The sequence below is a fragment of the Topomyia yanbarensis genome, chromosome 3 (genome assembly GCF_030247195.1).
Source record: "Topomyia yanbarensis strain Yona2022 chromosome 3, ASM3024719v1, whole genome shotgun sequence".
Classification (NCBI taxonomy): Eukaryota; Metazoa; Arthropoda; class Insecta; order Diptera; family Culicidae; genus Topomyia; species Topomyia yanbarensis.
In genome coordinates, this window is record NC_080672.1 from 374,608,676 (window position 1) to 374,632,773 (window position 24,098).

Consider the following 24,098-nt stretch of genomic DNA (forward strand, 5'->3'; position numbering starts at 1 on the left):
TAGTAACATTAAACGCAACGATGAACGAAATCGATGCAGAGTGATGAATACAAATGTCATCGCTGTTCAAGGCGAACGTTCGCTTCCGAATACCAGATTGCATTCTGACAAACTGCTAACTGTAAGATGAACGTGGAATTCGTCGCTACAACTTTTCACAGCATCGTCTTGAGCATAGAAATAATATTAACACAAGCTTATGTTCACTTTCACGGGGAGCTCAAATAGGACTTTACATGGAGAATTATTCATTAACAGATCAAATTCTAAGGGTTGTAAAATCAGAATAATAATAATAATATTCCATCTCACATAAAATAACGAAAAACTCACCCCTAATGAATCATCATTCATTTTATTATTTAAATTATTTTACTTTATTTTCATTTCGATAAACTAGTTTTTCGTTGTGCCTTCAAATGTCTACGGTAAACTGTTCTGTATTTGTTCTTTTTTCACTGCAATAGTGACTTCTGAATCGAGTTGCTTGCCAGCATCAACTGAAACAAAAAAACCTCATAAAACATGCCACATTTTGAAGCGTTTATTACCAACCTCTCCATGAACAGAGCATGTGTTTCTGCAATGCAGATACAGGGAGCTCCAAAGCCAGACACAGAAACAACGCCATCAGATATGAAAACACAAGCGTAGCGAAAGTAATGGTAAGCTGTAGGCAGGAAAAAACCGACATTAATGTAATGGTGTAGATAGCTAATAATTATGATATTCAACCTACCCAAACACTTAGATTGATGTGAGTTGGAGTTCGTACGCTTAAAACAATCAAGCGCATCACAAACGCGTGGGACAGAAAAGCAGCGTATGTTAGGCGTCCCAAGGGCTCAAATATTCGCTGGTTGAAGATCCGCTGCAATATCGGGGCGATCCCATTTATGAATCCTAGGATGAAAATACAGCCGAAAAATGCCCAGGAGTTCTTCGTCACCGGGAAGTAGATTGCCATCCAGATGGAAGGTTTTTTGAAGTCGTTCACGTAGAAAATGTACTGAATCAGCAGGCTTGCGAGAGCTGTCGGGATAATCGAATACCAAAGGATGCGGAACCACTGCAATCATAGATCATCTTAGGTTTATTGTATGATAACTAAGCACAAACACTTACCGCTTTCCGAACCGGATTAAAATTTCGCTTTTTGAAATTCATATAGATGAGACCAGTTATCATTCCGCCGAGGAAGTTTCCTGTGTTGACATGGAGGGGAACGTATGACTTCAGGTAGTGTTGATCTTGCCACAAGATGAATCGCTGGGCTCTATAGAAGGTAAGGTATTTTATTATGCTGAATAATTAAAACTCGCAGAGGCTTACTCGAGTGTTATTACAAAAACTCCCTCCAGTTTCTGATAGTAGATGAACAGCGCAGGAAGCACGTATGATCCAATGGAGGCTAACGTTACGATCGGTATCAGGAATCTGCGGAATCTATTGATCAAGATCAATAGCAATGTTCCAGCGATGAAAAGCTGATAATCACACCCTAGGTACCATCCTTGCTGAACGCACTGTAGTTTATAAATCAAAAGAATTAGTCTGCAGTGGACAAAATTCTAGAGTTGATCGTTACCGGTTGATCCGCCTTTACGTAGTTGTTGACGTACAGCAAATTGGTCCACCAATTCCTCCGACAGTAGACCTTTTCGGTTTCCGTATAATGTTTCCACAATGGACCATCCTGCATTTTCACCAACCAAGTGGCATGCAGCAGAATGATGAAGGCATACACCGGAGTTAGTCGGACGTAGCGATTTATGATAGCTTTCAGCAGGAAAAGGATCCCGATCTTGTTGCTGCTTTGCTCGGCATAGGTCATAACATGGAGTGTCATCAAGACACCGCTTATGGAGAAGAAGATTTGGGTAATTTGAACCCCACCCGTTAGGATCATCGTTCCGATGCGGTGGTACATCTGTGTGAAAAAATATCATCGCATTAATTATAGTTTTGATTTTTATGGTTCAAAATTCTGAAATATTATACCAATTCCATCTCGGATGTATTCTGAATGGGAATTATAGCGTACATGAACATGGCGTGTCCAAAAATGACGAATATCATTGTGAAGAACCTTATTGCTTGAAAGAATCGGAGGTCTTTATGCAGAGAGTCTGACGAACGTGACGTTAAACGGTACCAGTTACGAACAATTGAGAACGACACGTAAATCTTATTTTCTAAAAATTTAGGAAAGTGGCTAGTATGTTCTTATCTTCAAAGTAATGCTGAACAACGAACTTTTGCTGATGATATCGGTCTTGTAATGTAGCACATCTTGTTTGTAGTTGATCCTTTTATCGTACCAACTTGACATCACAACAATAGTGATTATAGTGATGAAAACTGCTATGAATAGCATGTCCAACAAATCTGGAATTTTTACATGAAATCGATTTTTCGCATTTGTAATTCATATTTCATTTAACCTCATACCAGTGTCACTAGACTCATCGTTCCTATCGCAGACCTCAATTTCTGTGTATGCCTTCAATTGATAAGTCTGATTCAGTTTGTAGTTTAAGCAAACTTCCAGCAACTCTCCGTAGCGATCGCGGTTCTTGTACGTATCTTTGAATACGGACACATCGAAAATGTACTGAAAAATCAAATATCCAATTCTTTTTAGTATTAATTCATATCCTCCAGACGCGGATCTTACCGGATAGTCAATTTCGAACTTGTTGGCTTTCAGCATCTGTCGGGTTGTGTTGGACAGTCCTTGAACTAACTGCTTGCATTGTTCTACGCAGACTCCACGCTCCAGATGGCGATGATTGTAATGTCTTCGATCTCGTGAAAAGGCCTGATAAAAAGCGGAAAATGGGTACCTAAGTACAAGATTTAAATTTGGTATGAGCTATACTGGGTACCTCAATCGTATGCCATAACTCGGAACTGTTGTCAGGTTCAATGGCCAGTCGTATCACACAGTATGTGGCCACCGTTCCAACCGGTCCCCCTTCCATACATTGATCGTAATCGTCGAACTCGGACAGCTTGGGCATGCGGTGGTACTGCGACACTGAAAAGGAAGCTCATCTTATTGCCACACAGAACAAAAAACTTTTAGGTCCCCCGGCCATCGAACTATTAAAGTCACTTCGACAATTTTGTTCACAATGCTTATCATAGATAGGAACGATCAACGTTATCAAAATGTAAAAATTTTCTTTGACAAACAAACGCTTTGATCGTAAAACACATAGGAAGTTATGGAATATCGTTGGTGCTCACGGTCGACTAACTGAATCTTCCGCTCTTCACTTCATGGGTAAATTTTGCACCATATACACTCTAATGGAGATATCTCACGATTTAAATACGCACATTTATACCACCGGCGTCGGCGGTAAAACATGATGATGAGTTATGTTCTACCAAGGACAATGCAGTAGACTTGGGTGGAACGCCCAACTCCTACCAGTAGAAGACAAAAGATTCTTTACATTTCCTTTCGATGTCCATATGAGCCAGCCTAGTCCTAGTTTTCCGTGCTATGTTCATAACTGATTCACTGTAGAATACCTATCCGTCTTTCTATTTAGTTACTTTAGTTTATCTTAGTCTTAAATTTGCCGAAAATAGCCGATACAAAACTGTTGTTACGACATTTAATTAGCAAGGTTCCGGTTCCGACAGCATGAAGTAACAAGTTACTTTACGCTTGTCCGGACATGCCGTAGACTCAGGTGATTCGCATTTCTAATGCCAAAAGATCCTGACTCCTGCGGCAGCAGACAAAGGGTTAAGTTGCCGGTGAACTCTAAGCTTGCTCATATGACCCTTTCCACGCTTTTCTAAACTTTCTCTCTTCAACGCCTTGCCCTCCCTTGAGTACTATGGCTCTTAATATTGAAAACTATGCTTCACCATCCAGTCCCTTGCTAATTAAATGCCGTAACAACAGTTGACAAATTGACTCAATAGGTCGTTAACAAAAAAATGGTAAAAATAGTCGATACAAATTTTTTACAATATTTTGAATTCAATGGCATGTGTATGTTGCCGCATGCTGTTGCCATTCATAGAGACATATTCAACGTAATTGAAATTAGAGTCTTGTTTGTATTATGTGAATAATTTAATTTACTGTATACCCTGACGATGTTTCTGCTAACTATTTTGACACAATTTAAATATTTTGCCAGAAATCCATATTCAAAATGCAATTGATGAATTTGAAAACAAATGTGTTTACTACAGTTTTCTGGATTCAGTAATAATTAGTAATATGGTTTAAAAATTAAGTCGAAAATCAAGCGAACTTTACCGACGCCGAAGAAAGTTAAATGAAAACGGAATGGAAGCTGGCAGTCTTGTTGGTACCGTAAACCGGGGTGACTTTGATCATGGGGGTGACTTTGATCACTCGAAAAAAATTTCGTAGATCGCTTATTAAACCAGAATAGTCTACCAAATCATCTTAATTTGAAATGATTTTTACTCTAAACTTATAAAATACTGATTTGTTATACTTTTTGAGTGTATTGTTCGAATTTTGGGTACAAAAACTACGAAAAACCGAAATTTGACTTTACCTTATTTTTACGAAGCTTCGTAAATTGTCTATTTTGTATAAAACAAATAAATCTCAGATTTGAGCGCGAGTAATAAATTACAAACGAGTTTTTTATTTTCCTGTAGATTGGGATGTGCCAAATTTAGTTTTAAGAGTTTATTTATTTTAAATACATGTTTTTGTGAAGCTAGTTGGCAATTATTTCAAATTATTTAAGCTAAAACTCGCAACATTTTTTTATTGTTCAATATTCCAACGTGTTAAAATGAATGAAACTTTTTGTACATGGATAAAGCACTGAAATAAAGCAATTTTAGCAGTTTTAAAAGTTTCCAGAATCTTTTATTCTAGTTAGGCACAAATTATACGAATTTTGGTTACTCGAATTTTACAGTACATTGAAATACTTTGTATAATACATTAACATCTATTTAATAATGAGTATCTTTCCAGAATTAGTTTAAACAAGCATTTGAATGAAAAACATTGACATCAATAACTTAATGTGGGTGAACATGCAGGTTATCAAAGTCACCCCGGAATACGAAAACGGACTTCAACTTCAAATCATTTTTGGAAAAATAGCTGTAAGAGGACAATTTTAGATAAAACCATCCAATCTTGTTCTCCATACATCAGTACATGGTTTAAAAATATTAAACTTGAAAAAAATGTGTTGTGTCTAAAAATACGTAATGATTACTCCGAAAAGTGATCAATGTCACCCCGGTTTACGGTACTTTATGTAGTCACTTTTCAGATGCTTGTAAAGCAACTTTTAAAAAATCGCTTTATTAATCACATTTAGAGATTTTTGAAACGATGACAATCAAATGCATCTCGTTCGTTTTATTTATATTATTTCTTTAAATTAGTTTATTATATTGTTATATTTTAAATGTATTACATTTATTTTACGTCTCTTATTTGTTTTAATTATGTTCATTTATTCCTTTTATTTTATTCCTTATATTTATTTAATTTATTTCGTTATTTCATTTATTTTCTTGCTCATTTTATTATTTGCATTCCCATTTTATTTATTTTATTTATTTGATTGAATAAAGTAATTCTATATATTTTAGTTATTCTAACATTTTTCGTCAATTCAAATTAATTATTTGGCTAATATTATTATTTTATTCATTTCGTTCAAAGTTCATTTTATTCGCATCGTGTATTTTGATAATTATATTCATTTTTTTGATATAATTCATTTAGCTTATTTTAGTAATATTACTCATTTCATGCATTTCATTCGTTTAATTCTAGATAAACATGCCAAGAGGACCTTACTGCAAATGAGAGCCTCTGTTTGTGTACTTTCTCTTCCGTCATCAACTCGCCCGCTTTTTCGTTTGCTACGTAACTATTTGCATACTTTGCTAGTCGAAATCAAAGTTCGTGATTCGCTATTTGGGCGACCAACTCTGTCCAGCTAACGAATTTGGTTCGCTAGTTGGGACGACTGACAAGTGCCAAATACTCTCCAAAGAAGACATTAGTGGTGTAAATGCATCCGGTAACATCTCTAACTGTTGTCAGATTGATTGTCAAAGTAAATTTGACATTATATTTTCAGTTGGACAATGATCCAACTAGCAGAGGTCCTACTAAAAAGCGGTTCAGATAAAAAACGTGTCCAACCAATTAATCACATCTCTACGCTGTAACAATGTTAAATAGTTTTATGATGATGCCGGAATAATCGAAATTGATAGTAAACAAAGAAATGCTCATATGTGCCCTTTGGATCATTCGACATGTTTGTCTAGTTATTTATACATATTTTTATTTTACTCATTTTATTCGTTTAATTCATTTGATTCCTTTGGCACTTTTTATTTATTTTATTCGTATATTTTATTTTATTCCTATATCCATTTTCTTGATACTTTCATTAATTACATTTGCTTCATTTTATTAATTTAATTCGTTTTGGACATTTTATAAATATTATTTATGTTTTCCATTATATTCATTTTATTTATTTGATTCATAAATTCATTTTGGTTCATTTTATTTGTTTTGGTCATCTTATTCTTTGTTTTCATTTTATTTATTTTATTGCTTAATTTTATTCATTTCATCCATTGAAAACATTTTATTCTTTTATTCGTGAATTTAAGTTGTTAAATTGTTTCATTTTTTCATCTTATTCATTTTACTCGTTTTATTATTTTATTACTTTATCATTTCATTCATTTTGTTTACATTATTCATTATTTATTTATTTCATTATTTTACCCACTTTTTCATTATCATTGTATTCTCTCTATTCTTTATATTCATTTTGTTAATTTAATTTTATGCACTTTATTCATTGTATTCTTTTTTATTTTATTTATTTATTAATTTTGTTCATTATTCTTTATTTGTTTATTCCATCCATTTTATCCAATTTTTTGATTTTATTGATTTATTCGCTCTATTCATTTTATTCAGTTTGTCATTTCATTCATTTTAAAATGAGTTTTTTTCTTTATTTGTTTATTTTGTCGTCTTATTTTTTTATTCGTTCTATTTTTTTTTAATTTTTTTTTTGGATCAGCTGTATTAGCTACGGCGTCGTTTGTTTTCGCGTGTTGTTCTGCGAAAACGCATTGTCTTTCGTCCTCAGTACAGTACATTTAATCAATGTAAAAAAGGCAAGTGAGTTTTTTCTAACGTTAAAATTAATGCTATACACGAGTTTTTTGTTAGTTTTTTTTTGTTTTTGAGCGATAGGTCAGCCGTTTGGGGCCACTATGGATCACGGCTAAGCAACCACATGAGCCGGAATGAGCAACTTCCATTCCACACTCTGGTGACGACGAGGATACCGAAGAAGTCATTCGCAAATGCAAAGCCAGACGCAGCAGCCAAAGCAACATGTTCTCGCAACATTTCTTTTCGCCTTTCCATGATTTTTCACATCATTTGCCACTTCTCATTTTATGACCTGAATGACGTCAATTTAGTTTTGAATAATCTGCAGTATTAATACTCTTCAAATAAAAGTTAAACCGGTGATTTTCTAGTCGTGTACATTGTTTAATTTAACCTCGAATACAGTGACCTATCGTGCCCCCAGATTTTGAAAGCATCGAAAAAAGTACCTTCGCCTTATTTGATTTAGCTTGAAAAATATTAAACCAGGCATAAAATCATTATTACCAAAGCGTTGCCAGGTGTGTAATCTTTCCAAAGAGTGCTTGTTAGTCAAAATCAGTGCAAAAATACCATCGCACGAGCTCGCTAAACAAAGCTGACCTACTTTACCCCACTCTACTCTACTAAGAATGTACAAGATATTTCCACAATTGAAACAAATATAACCAGCTATGGAATCATAGTTTGGAGAAATGAGAAAGGCACAATTGCACCAATAGGTGGATTAAAACAGTTTTTTGGAACGGTTTTGGTTCATTTTAATACTAGATGTGGACGTTTGATGCTATTTAAAGTTATTTTTCATCGAAACGAAGTTTTCGATTTCCAATATTTCGTGTTACACACCTCCAATACTCCTTTTGTATATTTTCAGAAGTTAAATGTGTGGGTACTGAAATTTTCGTTTTTACCTGGCGACACACCGGTGTAGTGTAAAAAAAGGTAGACTGATTACATCCAAGTTTGAATGAGTGCACAGCAAAAAAAAATTCTTGTAACTTTACGTCTTGCCAGATGCACATAAAAGGAGCGTCCCAATTCACATAAATGTAATTTAATTACATTTAAAAATGTGAGGTGCTCGGCTTTTCCTAGGTCATTCAGTCTGAGTTTTACATCAAAAGTGTCCCATTAGTTAATTTTACATATCATAACATGTAAAATCCTATTATCAGACAGAGAAAATACCTTGCTACGTTGTTTACGTCATACGTAATTTTCATTTTTTCTAATAGTGTGTAGCACCGACTACACCTGCGTAGGGCACTGTCAAAATCGAAAAAGCCATTAATGATCCGATCGAGCCAAAAAATTGCTTAGGTTCCTTTTTCGTAAACATTTTGTAGGTATATTATTTTATGCGAAAAAATTAAGAGCACAATTTTCATACAAACCGTAGTTTCAAACTGTGAAGCTACGTTCCAATTTGTTTAAAAAAAAATTCACCGCGGTTTGTTGTGGACACTCAATTTTTTGTATTTTTTTTGATTTTTGTGTTCAGGCGCAATATTTTTTGTAAATTTGTTTTGCAGTGTTATCGATACAATTGCAATCAACTCACATTCAACAAACGAATCGCCGCTCACCGTACAGCTTGCTAGCAAAAGGGCTCCCGCTGTCGACACTATGAAATTCGAAAACATTCGCAGCATTATGTTTCACCACATTCACTATTTACACACTAAACTTTGGTTAAAAATCCAATCGGTTCCGTTAGCGATTCTGGGTGATCCCGATGGCTGCTTTCCCAACTATTGTAGTATGTATTCCGTTCGCTTCGAGATCCCGCTAGTAACTGTCGCAAGAAGTAATTTATCTGTCCCGGTAGGTCCTTAGATTGAATTAACTGATGTACATACCTATTGCGCATTGTATCCGATCGCGATTACACTGAACTTCGCCACCCCGCTGCCGTTAGATAGTGCCACTGTTGTCACGGCCAGTGGGGTCTTTTTCCTGGACTAGGTATTGTACATAACGCATTTAGCACGCTCACAAGCGCACAATTTCTCGGGGATGGACCTTCCGTGGCATTGTGGCACAGAAGAGAAGATGCTCCTATGTTCCGATTTTAGGGCGCAGAAATGTAACCCAACGTATTCAGCAATTACTTCCTCCAATCAAGAATCAGTCGCAGCCTATAGTTGCTAAAGGAAGCTGTGTGCTATTCCGTGTCAGACATTTTACCGTGCTAAGCGTAAAAGAAATACTTGGAATGATAGAATTTTATGACCTACTGATATATCATGAAATCCGGCTTTATTATTTTATTAATATAATTTTTTTTCTATAATTTTTACCACAGTATTAATTTTAGTGCAGAAATTTTTTAAAACTTTTCGATTCATTATTTTATCAAATTAGTTAATTTCGCTGTTGTACTTGTGCCCTATGAATTTTGTAATTTTATAATTTCAGGAATTTCAGTCATTTCAATCATTCTTCCATTTTTTGCTTATTTCATTATATTTGTTCATTTGATCAATTTTAGTTTATTAATTCAATTTTTATGTATCGCATTTTATTCATTTTATTTATCGTTGCATTTTTATCAATTTAGTTGTATTTATTAATTTTACTATTGCGTTCATTTTATTCATTTTCATTTTATTCATTTTATTTATTGTATTAGATTTTTTTCTATTAGTGTTAGTCGCATTATAAATCAGTCTGGTTATGAAACCTGTTTGTAAAATTTTATTACTTATCTAGCTATATTAATTGCTATATTTGGGTTTGATTTCCCATTTTCCCTCCTTAGAACCATGGCACTTGACTAAAGCACAAGGCTTATGTTAGTCCAAAATTGGAAATTTGAGCAACAATTGAAATTATTTCTCAAAAAATGCACCTGATCTCAAAATATACCAGACAAAGTTACACCCAACACAACAGACGCTGAGAATAATATTGTCCAAAGACACCATTTTATTTATTTCGATTATAGAGGTTTTAACCTTATGGTCGTTCGCCTCTTTTCGGGTTACAGAAATATCTTAGGAAAAATTTGTAACTATTTGTGGGGATGGGACTCGAACCTAGGTGAGCTGCGTGCAAGGCAATCGATTAACCAACTACGCTATGCCCGCCCCTACCAAGGCACAATTCTTCTACCATGCCTTAGACGATGCGCCACCCTAGCGGCCTAGTTCCGAACTACATTGTTGCCACACATGAATGCCTAGATACTAAGCATCAAATGTGCTAAAGGCACTATACTTCAATAATGTAATCACTAGGAGTTTGCGACCACTGTGCGCTGTGACCCCGCTACAGTAACGAAAGGCTGTAATTAATATCAAACAGTAAGAACTGCTACATAGTGACGGTTCTACGATGCTCCACGGTATTCACCGGTAAGTAATTAGATTTCTTTGGTTGAAACAGGAATTGAATCAACGTTTCGAGTGAAAGCTATATCAAAAGGGCATTTTGTTAGCGTTACTCACTTCAATTAGAACGGGTAAGGTTAAGGATCGAATACTTGCTTGGATGCGGAATGATTTGCGAAACTAATTGGGAGAGACGGAAACAACCGGTGACAAATGAGACTAACACCTAGTTTACGGTATGACTGGGTTTATTTTTTTAAATAGGCTCGCTTGTATATAAAGCAGCTTGACGGTTAATGAATGCATATGCACGCGACTGAATGGGGAAAGGGGGGGAGAGTAATGATCACGTGAATTTGTGAAGATCGGTATGCCGAAGTCGCGTCGGTGGAAATACATGATGATGAGTTATTCTCACTTACGACCATGCCCTTAAACTCAGCTTGTGGTTGGGTTCGGTTCATTGCTTGCAGAGTGTGTGTGTTATGGCCATCTACTCTTGCGGACTGAAGAGTGAGCCTTTCGTGACAAAGGGCACAGTAAATGGCGAGATCTACAAATCTGAGTGCCTCGAGAAGCGCCTTTTGCCATTCTTGCAGCAGCACAACGAAGCTCCGCTATTTTGGCCAGATTTGGCATCATGCCACTATTCTAAAAGTGTCCTGGAGTGGTATGAGGCCAATTCTGTCCATTTTGTTCCAAAGGACATGAATCCGCCAAACTGTCCGGAGCTGCGCCCGGTGGAGCAGTACTGGGCAATGATGAAGCGGGAACTTCGGAAGAGCAAGAAGACAGTCAAAGACGAGAAGGACATGTTAAGAAAATGGAAAAAACTGAGAAACTGGTACCGGATGACACTGTAAAGACTTTGATGGAGGCATCAAGCGAAAATGCGTTCAATTTTACACTCAAGGCTCCATCGATTAACTTTTCTTTTGATTTTTGAAGTAAATATATGCATAAAACTACCCTAAAATTTTGGTTTGATTTTAAACATTAGGGACGATCCATAAATGACGTAGCATTTTTTGAATGATTTTTAACAACCCCCTCCCCCATCGTAGCATTTCGTCACAAACCTCTAAATACCCCCTGGTAATTACGTAGCTTGACGGTAATTCTCCCCCCCCCCTTGTCACCGTAAAATAAAAAAAATAAAAACGATGTTAGTTATTCTCCTTTAATACAGCTACGTAGCATGACATGACCCCCTACCCCCTGTCGTCACGCATCATCACAAAATACAAAACTCCCCCTCCCCCATATAATGCTACGTCATTTATGGATGATCCCTTATAAGAAAATTGGCATGACATTTTCGGTGTCGCAATAATTTCGTGTTCGCCCTTTAATTCGTGATTTATTATTGTGCATTCACAGTCTTGGTCTTTAAGCTTGGTTAAAGTATTGATTCGGTCGAGTAGTCGTTAGAGTAGTTGCACATTTAATAAAAAAGGTGTCTTTATGCGTCTGCAAGGACCAGGGCTCAGAATAAGTTTTTTGATTTTAAGCTAGGATTAGGTCAGAAACCTGTTAGATTTGTGAAAAAATTGTCTACAAATTGAAAACCAAGTCTTCACAACATTTCAAATTTCTTCAAAATGGAAACATGGCTTCATATCTGGTATCACTGAGTTGCTGGCACTTCGCAATCATATGACGTCTAAGAAACGCACACATATGTAATGTGTATAGATATGAATATGAAAAACACTAAGGGACCGTTCATGTACCACGTGGATAAAAAAACCTTCGTTTCTGACTCACTCCTCCTCCTTCGTGGATAAGCGTGGACAATTTCTAAGCCCCTACCCCCTACCTACGATGTCCACGTGGACTTTCAAAAAATGGTTAGTTTCATAAAAATGGGAATTAGAAGTTCATCTTTGGTTGACAAAATGGGGACAATAAGAAATCATATTTATTTATTTTCTTTTATAAACCGTAGCTGTTAAAATATTCAACATTACTCCGTATACCTCTCTTGCCTCTTAATCCTGGCTGGTCGAAAAGCTGGTAAAATTAGGGGCTGATAAAAACGGGTTTTCACTGTATTTACATTTTAAAGACTCACAAAAAAAATTCAGATCTTTTAGAATTTAAGACGACAGATAATATGTTTACGTTAATTTTAAACCTAATAATGGCACATTGAGCGGAATTGAAATTTTATGATTTTAGTAGATCGTACCCTGATGCGGCGGTTCAGAGGGTGTAACACTAGTCTCATAAACCAGTCGTCAAATATTCGAGTCCCTATCGGGAAGGAGTCTCAGTGGGATCGTAGCATTAGCCACGTAATGTTCTGTGAACTGATAATCGACTTCAACGCCTGTTGAAGTAGAAGGCGAAAATTCCATTAATTTGTTAAATATGTACTACCCAGGAACAAAACAAAGCTTTTCCAATGAATATTTCCACATTTAAAAAAGAGCACCAAGGGTTGTATACCCCAGAAAGCCATTTCCCAGAAGGCCAATCCCCAGAATTCCATCCCCCCGAATGTACCGTTAACCAGAAAGACATTGCCCAGAATGTACCATTCCCTAGAAAGCCAGTATCCAGAATGCTCCATTGCCCAGAAAATCATACCCCAGAATGCCCCATTCCCCAGAAAAGTTAATGCTTATTATCATTTTTTTTGTGGTGGAGCCTAAGGTTTGCTCATTATCCAATTCAAGGAACTGATGCTGTGTGGAGCTGCTGAGATCATGCCGCCGAATGTGACTGCAAACAAACCTGTTATCCACTCGTATAACCGGTTTACTCGATCATAGGGATTGGTTCCTTCTTTCAATCATGAGCAGTTTTTTGATTTTGTATGCCAAATAACACTTGCACACAAATTTGTCATATTTTCGTCTGACCGGTTTATTCAAACATAGGTGTTAATCCCTTCTTTTGAAGTTTGCTTGAATCTATATTAAAATCGAAATGAATGCATTTTGACAAACGGTTTGGTGTGTTTTTAGAGCATTTTTTGACAAACATATGACAGCAAGTTCACAGCATTTAATGAAAAAGAAAACTTCTCATTTGTTTACTACCAACATCTGTGGTTGGAGAGTAACGGTTTGTCCAGAATTTCCGCTAAAAGTTAATTTTGACAGTTGACTTTAACGCCGTAATCATATGTTTGTCGAGATTTATCTTCTTTTGCATTGGAAATGTTTCGTACTATCTACCCGAAATACATTGTATTTTCATACCTTATGCCAAATGGTACTTATACCACAGACTAACAGACATAATACTCGACAACAATTCTTCGCCATTTCATTTCGCCGGTCATTTTGGATATATTTTTAGTTGGGACAGTGATAGTATTTACGTTTATAATCCATATATGGCGCCACTGATATATGCGCAAGTATACGGTATAGACCGTTGGTAAAAAAAAGTTCCTCGGTCAGAGGGTTAACTAATTTGTAAATGAGTGGTTAGAAGCGTGTATAGTGTTTGGCGGATCGCTATTTTTAAGGAATTAATCATAGTGTTATGTCTGTTTGTCTGTGCTAATGCTACACGACTGTTAGGTTAAATGGCCAACTACTATATAATGTCTCATGTCAGACGATGTTGTGCAAAAAGACTTTAAGCCGAACAGGATAGATTTGCTCAAAAGTTGGGACAATTCTTCAAGTGTAAACTGGACAGGCATAAAGAGTCATTTTCATGAAGATTCAATGAACTGCTCATGTTTGAAAGAAGGAATCAATTCCTATGTTTGAGTAAATCGGGTAAGCGAAAGGATAACTGGCTTACTTGCGAGGAGCCATCACTTTCGGCAGCTCATCCTCAGCAACTTAACAACACATCACTTCAATTACTTCAAAAAATGCACAAAGTTTTGGTTTCACCATATAATCTTACTTACATAACACTGTTTCATGCTTTTGAATCCTACGATGGGGCGCTATTGCTTATGATTGTTGCACAATGTCTCTCAAAACACACCTGTATTAGATTCTGCAATTTGTTCTACATGTTTCCTGGACAATAGTTCTTTCTGGGGAAAATACTTCAGTATTTTATTTTGTGTGAAATGTGCACGAATCAAAAGCGAAAAATATCGGTTGAAGGAAGTGGGAACGAGTATAGTCGTGATTCGTTGGTTGGGCCACAACCTATGTCCAACTAACGAATTTGACCGACAGACGTCCAAAACTATCCAAAGAAGACGTTAATAGTGTAAATGCTTCTGTTCACATCTCTGGTTATTTTCAGTTTGATTGTCAAGGTGATTTTGACATAGGATTTTGGCATTAAGATGCTTTTTAGTTGGACAATGGTCCAACTAGCAGAGGTCCAACTAAAAAGCAATCCAGTTCAAAAGTGACCAACCAGCGAATCACGACTGTAGCAAGTTAAATAAAAAGGTCAAATGAATAAAAAATAAAGCTTTTCTGGGGAATGCCTTTCTGGGAAATGGTGAATTCTGGGAGATGGAATTCTGGGGAATGGTACATTCTGGGAAATGACTTTCTGGGGAATGGTATTTTATGGGGGATGGTATTCTGGGGGCTGAATTCTGGGGAATGGTTTTCTGGGGAATGATTTTCGGGGGAATAGTATACAATCGCACCAAGTTGTACAATGAAAAAATCCAAAACCATTGAAATGCCGCAGGGTGGATGGATGCAAGCTCGAGAAGACCGTACCCAACACAAACAATAACCATCAAGTGTAGAACATTATTTCAGCCGAAAGTATGATTGTGCGAAAAATAAAAAGTTGCATTTTTCACTCAGTGCTTCATACCAGCTACATCTGCTTGTTTGAAAAAAATTGGACTTTGCTTTCGTATTCAGCGATTCAAAATGAAATTAGAAAACACTTTTTTTCTTAGCTTATCGCGATTACCTTGGTAATTGGTAAAATCTGTAACATTAGATTCTGAAAATATGAAAAATTTATTTTTCTGTAATTAAAAAAAAGAGCGAAAACAAAAAAGAGGAAGCAAAAGAAAAACGTTTCGTTTTTCGAAAAAAAAAAAAGAAAAAGAGAAACTCGAACTCCTTTGAAAGAGAAATTGAGTATGATTTTCGTGTTCAGCGACCCAAAATAATCTAGAAAACATTTTTTCTCGAAACTTCATTTTTCTTGTAAACTAGCGTAATCTTACTTAAGACCAAAAGAGATATGTGAGAAACAGAACAATTTTCACTAGGTGCTTAATATCATCAACAGTTTTTATCGGATTTTCGTGATCTTATGCTTAAAATTCACGTGAGAAGTTTTTCTGTCACATAAGATTTTAAAAGAATTGTTTTGCCGAAACATTTTTTATGAAAAATTAACTAAAAATGAGTAATTTTACCAAAAAATACTTTTTTTGACTTTAGTTGCTTGTTCGGACTGAAATCGAACTCAATTTTTGTAGCAGCCTCGTCGTGCAGCTCAAACTGCAAATTTATTTTGAATTAGAGTTCACATCATAATAATTAATCAACGGTATAAACTTACAAGAAGTAGCTCACTCAATTCTCGTACACACCGTTTGCTGACTTCTATACTAGATTTAGGTTTTCTTCTAGAAATTTAGGGTTAGTTCTCGATGCTGGCAAAATGTAGTTGGTAAGTATCATTATATAATTTTAATTTCTATTTACTTACAGGTAACCTCAATATATTCCACCACCTAAGCTTTTATCCGAAATACTGAATGTTTAGTACATTAAATATAATCAAATGTTCGTTTGGCTAGCTAAACTGCACCTAGCACATTTGTTATTATGGTTCTTGCTCCTATCTAATTATCAACAACTTGCGCATCAACTGTCAACTCGCATTGACCGGGGGAAACACCACTTGCATTCTCGGGCTGCCCAGCGGTGGTAACATACCCCTGCCCGTAACATCCGGTATTGTCCTCAGCATTTCCGGAGTTACCACTTTGAATTTCGAGAACCGCAAGATTTGCCACGGCACGCCTGTAGACTCCACCCGAGGTCCTCACCATAGCCTGCCTGATCTTCCCATCGGATCCTTTCAATACGTTTTCCACAATACCTCTAATCCATTGTTTACGATTCTTTCCATCAACCACAAACACCAGATCGCCAGTTTGCAACGGCCGTTGCTCTTCAAACCATTTTGAACGTTGATTAATTGTCGGTAGATATTCTTTGTACCATCTTTCCCACATACGGTACTGGGAGCGTTTATAAACGTCTCTTAGGGCATCCGCGAAGTCCACCGAGTCATCAATTTCCAGGTCTGCGCTTGTCACCGAACCTCGCAGGAAATGATTCGGAGTAAGTGATTCCGCTTCTGCCGACTCTTGTGGAACGTATGTTAGCGGGCGAGTATTTATCATATCCTCCGCTTCCGCTAGTGCTGTCGTCAGGATTTCATCCGTCAGCGACCTTCCGTAGTTCAATCCGGTCATTGCCTCCTTGACCGATCTCACCATCCTCTCCCAGATTCCACCCATATGAGGAGCACCAGGAGAGTTGAAGTGCCAGGTCGTCGTGGAACTTGATATTTTTTCTGCACATCTGCTTCCGATTAGTTTCTTTATCCTTTGCATCTCACTATCAGCTCCCTTGAAACATGTCGCATTGTCTGAAAATATCTCGTCCGGCATACCACGTTTACAAGCAAATCTCCTGATGGCCATCAAACAAGACTGCGTTGTGAGACTGTGTATCACCTCTAAATGAACCGCTCTTACAGCTAAACAAGTGAAAACTGCCACCCATCGTTTCTCTTTCCTTCGTCCGATTGTCACCTCAACAGGTCCCAAATAATCTACTCCTACGGAGCTAAACGGGCGTAAACACGACGTTTTCCTCTGTACCGGAAGTGGAGCCATTATTGGCGCATGCGGACGACATCGCTTCACTTTACACCACATGCACTCGTGCATTACTTGTAGAATAGCGGCCCGTAGATTAGGAATCCAGAATTTTTGCCTCAACTCGTTGAAAACAGTCTCACGATTAGCGTGTCCATATTTCTCGTGATAGAACTGAATCAGCTTCTTCGTTACTTCATGCTTCCGAGACGGATATTTTTTATCAAAGGGAATCGTTTTAGATTTTCCCATTCTTCCGCCCATTCTTAGTACTCCTTCTTCATCTATCACAGGCGTTAGCTTATAGATACAGCTTGATTTTTTAATCTTCTCTAACGGCTGCCCTGGTTTAGCTTCCATATTTTTCATCAGCGCACTCATTTCATCGCCATAATTTTCAAACTGTATCTGTTTCCAGAGAATATTTTCTGCTTTTATGAACTCTTCTTTCTGAAATGGTCGTTGTGTTGTGCGAATCTCGGACTTGATCAGTCGTCTCTGGTTCTCCGTAGCCTTTGAGGTTAGTATAGCTAGACCATCTCTCTTACGTTTACAGTTCGTTATGAAACGCAATACATTCGCGGTTACTCTTACTATTGTCATCCAACGCGAACTGGCTTGAGCATCGATCAATCCGTGGAATAAAACGACACCTCTTGCTTCTTCGTCGGTATCTTCAACGAACATGTCCTGCGATGGCCATTGATCCTCATGCTGATATAAAAAGGCTTGGGCGTTGAACCATTCTCCATCACTTTCGAGTGGTGGGCCCAGACCCCATTTTGTTAATACGTCGGCCAAATTTAATTTTGACGGAATCCAACGCCAGTCGGTTACCTTTGTCGACTCTAGAATCTCTCCTACTCTAAAGGCGATGAACTGTTTGTATTTATGTTGATCAGCTCGGATCCAACTGCAAACAGTTCGAGAATCTGTCCACAGAATGCAACGAGAGATTTTGAGACTGTGGGTAGCTAAAATCGTTTGTTTCATCCGAGCAGCGAGAAGTGCCGCCATTAGTTCTAAGCGTGGAATTGATTGTCGTTTTAGTGGAGCGACCTTAGAACGGGACATTGCCAGTGTACACCTAACCTTTCCATTGATGACGGCCCGCAAGTATGCTACACAGCCATATGCGTGTTCACTAGCATCGGAGAAAATGTGAACCTCCAACGAGTCGACCGAAGAGAGCATCGCATCACCGAGATAACAACGCGGAATACGAATCATGTCCACTTTAGGCAGCAGACCAATCCAACGCTTCCACATTCCCCAGCAATCATCGCTAATCTGATCATCCCAATCACAACCGGATCGCCACAAATGTTGAATTATAATTTTCCCGTGAATGGTGAATTGAGATAGCAGCCCCAACGGGTCGAAAAATCCCATCACGCTGCTCAGTACAATTCTTTTTGTTGGCCTCTTGTCGCCTTGAAAATATGCCTTGAGTTCTTCACGTTGTTGAGTTGAGAATGAGAACTCGTCTTGTTCTGGATCCCAGATGATACCTAGAACTCTTTCGTTATCGGTCTGTTTGTCCCGGTTGAAGTGCACTTCCTGCGTTGGTCGTTGTACTCCGAGACTTTGGAGAAATTCCGGAGAATTCGATACCCAATTTCTGATCTCAAAGCCCGCCTTCGAATGAACAAAACTCACTTCTTTCGCTCGATGAATAGCTTCTTCAACAGTGTCGACACTATCAAAGTAATCATCGACATAATGGCGATGGATGATCGCCTCCGCCGCCTCAGGAAACTGCGCTGCATATTCAGCAGCATTTTTGTTTTTCACAAATTGCGCGGAACATGGTGAACTCGTCGACCCAAATGTGGCTACGTCCATCACGTAAATGCTCGGTGATGCCGTAGAATTCTCTCGGAAAAGGAAACGTTGAGCCTGCTTGTCTTTGGCTATTATCTTCAGCTGATGGTACATCTCGCGTAAGTCGCCTCCAAACGCAATCCTACGCTCTCGAAAACCGGTGATGACCGTCACCAATGGAACGAGCATATCCGGTCCCTTTAAAAGTTGCGAGTTAAGAGAAACCCCCTGCACTGTCGCAGCTGCATCCCAAACAAGACGGACTTTTCCAGGTTTTTTTGGGTTTAAAACGACGTTGAGGGGAAGGTACCAAGTTTTTGATGGTTCGGTACCGGAAACTTCATCCGCAGTTGCCAGATGCGCATATCCTTTCTGCTGGTACTCCTTAATTTGCTGGCGGACGTTCATATCGAGCTCCGGATTTTTCGCCAACTGTTTCTCCAGTTGTTTCAGTCTTCGAAAGGCCATTGGAAAGCTATCTGGAAAACGCGGATCATCCGACTTCCACAACAGACCTGTTTCGAAATGCCCATTAACCCTCTTAGTAGACCGTTCGAGTATTTCTCGCGCTCTTCTCTCTTCTGCAGAGTCTTCCGACACCTTTACTACCGATTCTTCCAAAGCATATTGGCATTTTAGCAGCTCATGTATGTCTTCGTTGGTCACTTCTTGATGACAACCCAGATAATGTCCCGAAGAGCTTGCATCTGGCTTTGTCGGACCATACACCGTCCATCCCAGCTTGCACTGCACAGCAATCGGTTCTACATTCGTACCAACTTTTACATCTACAGGGGCAAACGAATGAATATTGTTTAGCCCTATTAGCATTTCTGGTCGACCATCGTAAGAGGAAATGGGTAGGTTACGCATGTGTTCGTACCTATTAGACAACTTTTGTGCATCGAGTGACTGTGGCGGTAGCATGAGTTTCTCCACTGTCCGTACTGTTTTCAGTAGCAGCTTTTCATCAGAATCTGCAGCAGAGATCCATACATTCAATCGCCGTGAACCCTTCTCGACCCTCGTAATATCTGCAGTCCACTTTATGGTAAGTTTCTCTTGAACTCCGACGACTCCCAGTCGATCTGCCAACTGCTTCTCCATCAAAGTGACAGACGCTCCTTCGTCCAAGAACGCCAGCAGAGTTATTGATCGGTCACCGTAGTGCAATTTTACCGGGATCATTCTAAACAAAACTGGGTTGTTCGTATTTATGTGCGCACTCGTTCCAAAGACCTCTCCATTTGGGTGCAATAACGGATTGTGTTGTCCCGTGCATTCACCAACGTTGCAGCGGATTTTAAATTTACACGGTGTGCCTCCATGTTCGTTGAGGCAAACATGACACAGCTTCCATCGGTTCACGATCTCCATTCGGTCAGCGTGTTCCAAGGTTTTAAAATCTTGACAAAAACGCAAACGGTGATCCGTTCGTTGACAAGCTTTACACGGTTTTTGTGTCTTACGGTCCTTCACGTTCGAGCTTTCTGCTTCGCAGTGGTTGAACAGCACTCCTTTTTCCTTCGACCATCCTCTCGCAGACGGAACGCCACTTGACGATTTGGACCCCAGTAAAAACTCCATATTTACATTAGCTTCGCAGGCATCCGCTACGATTTCGGCGAGAAAATCGGTTAGGGTTCTCAGTGTAACTTCACCTTTGTTCCTTTTGTAGCGAACCCATTCGCGCTTGTCACCATCAGGGAGTTTATCTACAAGGTCTTGGATTAGCAACGGGTTCACCAAATGTTGCGTAAGTTCTGCCGCTTCTAAATGTTCACAAAGTTGTTCAACAGCAGTGCCGAACGGAATAAAGCTAGCCAGTTTGTTTGATTTTGGCGGTTCTAATTTCCGTACCTTTTCCAAGTGGCTTTGAAGAAGTTGTTCTGGACGACCGTATAATTGTCGAAGCTTTGCTATGACCTTTGGTACGGATTGAGGAAGAAGCAATTGCCCACGAACTAAATCGAGGGCCGGGCCCTTCAGACTCTCTTGAAGTCTCACTAAATTTTCGATGTTCGAATATCCGCATGCTTCGTTGGACGCTTGGTATGTTCCATAAAATAACGGCCATTCCTCTGGCTTACCAGAAAACACAGGAAGCTTCTTAGTAATCCCGTTTCTCGCTGACATTTGCATTTTTGTTGGACCTCCTTTTCTTTGTTCCGACTTGTTGAAGATAGTACTGACCTTGTTATTTCCGACCGTCTCATAAAATTCAGAACTACCGTCTGAATTACTTATGTCTTCGAGCAAATGCTCGTCCTCATTGTCGTCCTCGTCATCTTCCACGACGGTTTTGTTGCTTAGCTTCGATATATTTTTCTCGCTCAGCTTTACAATGCCCGTTGTTGCGCTTAACCCTGAACCACCTTCCATTGGATTGCGGGTTACCTTCAGTGCATTCAACTCGTCATCTAAACTTTTCATCGCATCGTGGTAAGACTGCTGCATCGTTTTCATCCGATCTATATGCTCCTTCTTCTCTTTCAGCCTGGTTTCCTGAAAAAACCTCTGGTCTTCTTCCTCTTGAGCGCGTAGTTTCTTCTCCATCATGATCTTTTTCTGCTCCATTGCCCGCTTGAAGGCAAGTTCCTTCTCTTTCAGACGCCACTCAGTTTCCAGCTCCTGCTCTATCCGCTTCTGCTTCTCTTCCATGGCCTTTAGTTTTTGCTCTAGAGTCTGGACGTTTTGGCGGTCAGATTTGACACTGCTTTTGTCTGACTCTTCGGCGTTCTTCTTAGCACGGGTCGTTTTCTTCCCCTCTTTAGCCTTCTGGTATTCATAAGACGCTTCCTGACAGGCGGCTTCCAGGCAAAACCACTTTCTCTCCTTTCTAATGGCAGCAGTTACTCCGACGCATCGGAAATGGTGCCAACTGTTGCACGTCTCGCAGGCAATCATTTCCTCATTTACAGTAGATATTTGCCCGCAAGTTGTGCAAGGAGTTTGCGTAAAATCCAGAATAGGCTCAGCCATCGTGTTTTGTAGATGAGGTTCAATCCGAAATCCTTAACTTCTTTTTGAGAAATTGTTCGGACTGAAATCGAACTCAATTTTTGTAGCAGCCTCGTCGTGCAGCTCAAACTGCAAATTTATTTTGAATTAGAGTTCACATCATAATAATTAATCAACGGTATAAACTTACAAGAAGTAGCTCACTCAATTCTCGTACACACCGTTTGCTGACTTCTATACTAGATTTAGGTTTTCTTCTAGAAATTTAGGGTTAGTTCTCGATGCTGGCAAAATGTAGTTGGTAAGTATCATTATATAATTTTAATTTCTATTTACTTACAGGTAACCTCAATATATTCCACCACCTAAGCTTTTATCCGAAATACTGAATGTTTAGTACATTAAATATAATCAAATGTTCGTTTGGCTAGCTAAACTGCACCTAGCACATTTGTTATTATGGTTCTTGCTCCTATCTAATTATCAACAACTTGCGCATCAACTGTCAACTCGCATTGACCGGGGGAAACACCACTTGCATTCTCGGGCTGCCCAGCGGTGGGAAATGGTGAATTCTGGGAGATGGAATTCTGGGGAATGGTACATTCTGGGAAATGACTTTCTGGGGAATGGTATTTTATGGGGGATGGTATTCTGGGGGCTGAATTCTGGGGAATGGTTTTCTGGGGAATGATTTTCGGGGGAATAGTATACAATCGCACCAAGTTGTACAATGAAAAAATCCAAAACCATTGAAATGCCGCAGGGTGGATGGATGCAAGCTCGAGAAGACCGTACCCAACACAAACAATAACCATCAAGTGTAGAACATTATTTCAGCCGAAAGTATGATTGTGCGAAAAATAAAAAGTTGCATTTTTCACTCAGTGCTTCATACCAGCTACATCTGCTTGTTTGAAAAAAATTGGACTTTGCTTTCGTATTCAGCGATTCAAAATGAAATTAGAAAACACTTTTTTTCTTAGCTTATCGCGATTACCTTGGTAATTGGTAAAATCTGTAACATTAGATTCTGAAAATATGAAAAATTTATTTTTCTGTAATTAAAAAAAAGAGCGAAAACAAAAAAGAGGAAGCAAAAGAAAAACGTTTCGTTTTTCGAAAAAAAAAAAAGAAAAAGAAAAACTCGAACTCCTTTGAAAGAGAAATTGAGTATGATTTTCGTGTTCAGCGACCCAAAATAATCTAGAAAACATTTTTTCTCGAAACTTCATTTTTCTTGTAAACTAGCGTAATCTTACTTAAGACCAAAAGAGATATGTGAGAAACAGAACAATTTTCACTAGGTGCTTAATATCATCAACAGTTTTTATCGGATTTTCGTGATCTTATGCTTAAAATTCACGTGAGAAGTTTTTCTGTCACATAAGATTTTAAAAGAATTGTTTTGCCGAAACATTTTTTATGAAAAATTAACTAAAAATGAGTAATTTTACCAAAAAATACTTTTTTTGACTTTAGTTGCTCTTAACCCTAAATTGTTTATATTAACCCATCCATGTTATACATTTTTGGAATGGACACGTCAATTCCTTATGAATGATGAGTCGATTGTATTAATCGGAAGATTTATTCCTGAGATATTGATAAATAACTGCAAAAAGTGCTCAAAAACACGTTTTTCAAAAAATCTCAAAAGCGGTTCTTTAACAAAGAAAATGGATGTGATTTCCGTGTTCAGCGACCCAAAATTCTTTAAGAAAACACCTTTTTTCTTAACTTCATGCAATCACCCCAAAAATTTGTAAACTAGTGTTATCAGATCGTATATACGGCAAAAGGTCCGAATTGAACCAACCGATTTTCCATTATTCACATACCAATTAAACAAAAACAGGTGACTCTTCCTCAAAACAAGATATCAAATAAAAGATATTGTCCGGCAGATTCAAAATCGCGATAATGCGCTTGATTTAAATAATTGTTGTTGCCAACAAAAATCTTGCAGAGAAACAGCTAGGGGTCCGAATTG

The 24,098-nt window shown here is 38.2% G+C and overlaps 2 protein-coding genes across 2 annotated transcripts; both read right to left on the reverse strand.

Moving 5' to 3' along the window:
- Window positions 1-387: 387 nt before the first annotated feature.
- LOC131691401 (nose resistant to fluoxetine protein 6-like) lies at window positions 388-8,893 on the reverse strand. The gene is made up of 12 exons (XM_058977761.1): window positions 8,751-8,893; window positions 2,889-3,040; window positions 2,678-2,821; window positions 2,452-2,614; window positions 2,257-2,388; window positions 2,002-2,195; window positions 1,589-1,930; window positions 1,333-1,526; window positions 1,126-1,276; window positions 740-1,069; window positions 556-670; window positions 388-500 (listed from the first exon to the last, which is right to left on the reverse strand). The coding sequence occupies exons 1-12, from the start codon at window positions 8,839-8,841 to the stop codon at window positions 424-426; spliced, it is 2,085 nt and encodes a 694-aa protein (XP_058833744.1). The 5' UTR covers window positions 8,842-8,893; the 3' UTR covers window positions 388-423.
- A 7,380-nt stretch (window positions 8,894-16,273) lies between these two features.
- Window positions 16,274-22,126, reverse strand: LOC131688246 (uncharacterized). The gene has a single exon (XM_058972435.1). It carries the CDS (start codon window positions 22,124-22,126, stop codon window positions 16,274-16,276), a length of 5,853 nt encoding a protein of 1,950 aa, XP_058828418.1.
- Between the last annotated feature and the right edge of the window lie 1,972 nt (window positions 22,127-24,098).

What these genes read in the sequence shown, in the direction of transcription:
- LOC131691401 (XM_058977761.1), bottom strand. Translation starts at nt 8,841, where the DNA reads ATGCTGCGAATGTTTTCGAATTTCATAGTGTCGACAGCGGGAGCCCTT. An exon ending in CGGCGATTCGTTTGTTGAAT is followed by an intron (nt 3,041 to 8,750) that starts GTGAGTTGATTG and finishes CTTCCTTTTCAG; the next exon opens with TGTCGCAGTACCACCGCATG. An exon ending in CATGCTCTGTTCATGGAGAG is followed by an intron (nt 501 to 555) that starts GTTGGTAATAAA and finishes TTTTTGTTTCAG; the next exon opens with TTGATGCTGGCAAGCAACTC.
- LOC131688246 (XM_058972435.1), bottom strand. Translation starts at nt 22,126, where the DNA reads ATGGCTGAGCCTATTCTGGATTTTACGCAAACTCCTTGCACAACTTGC.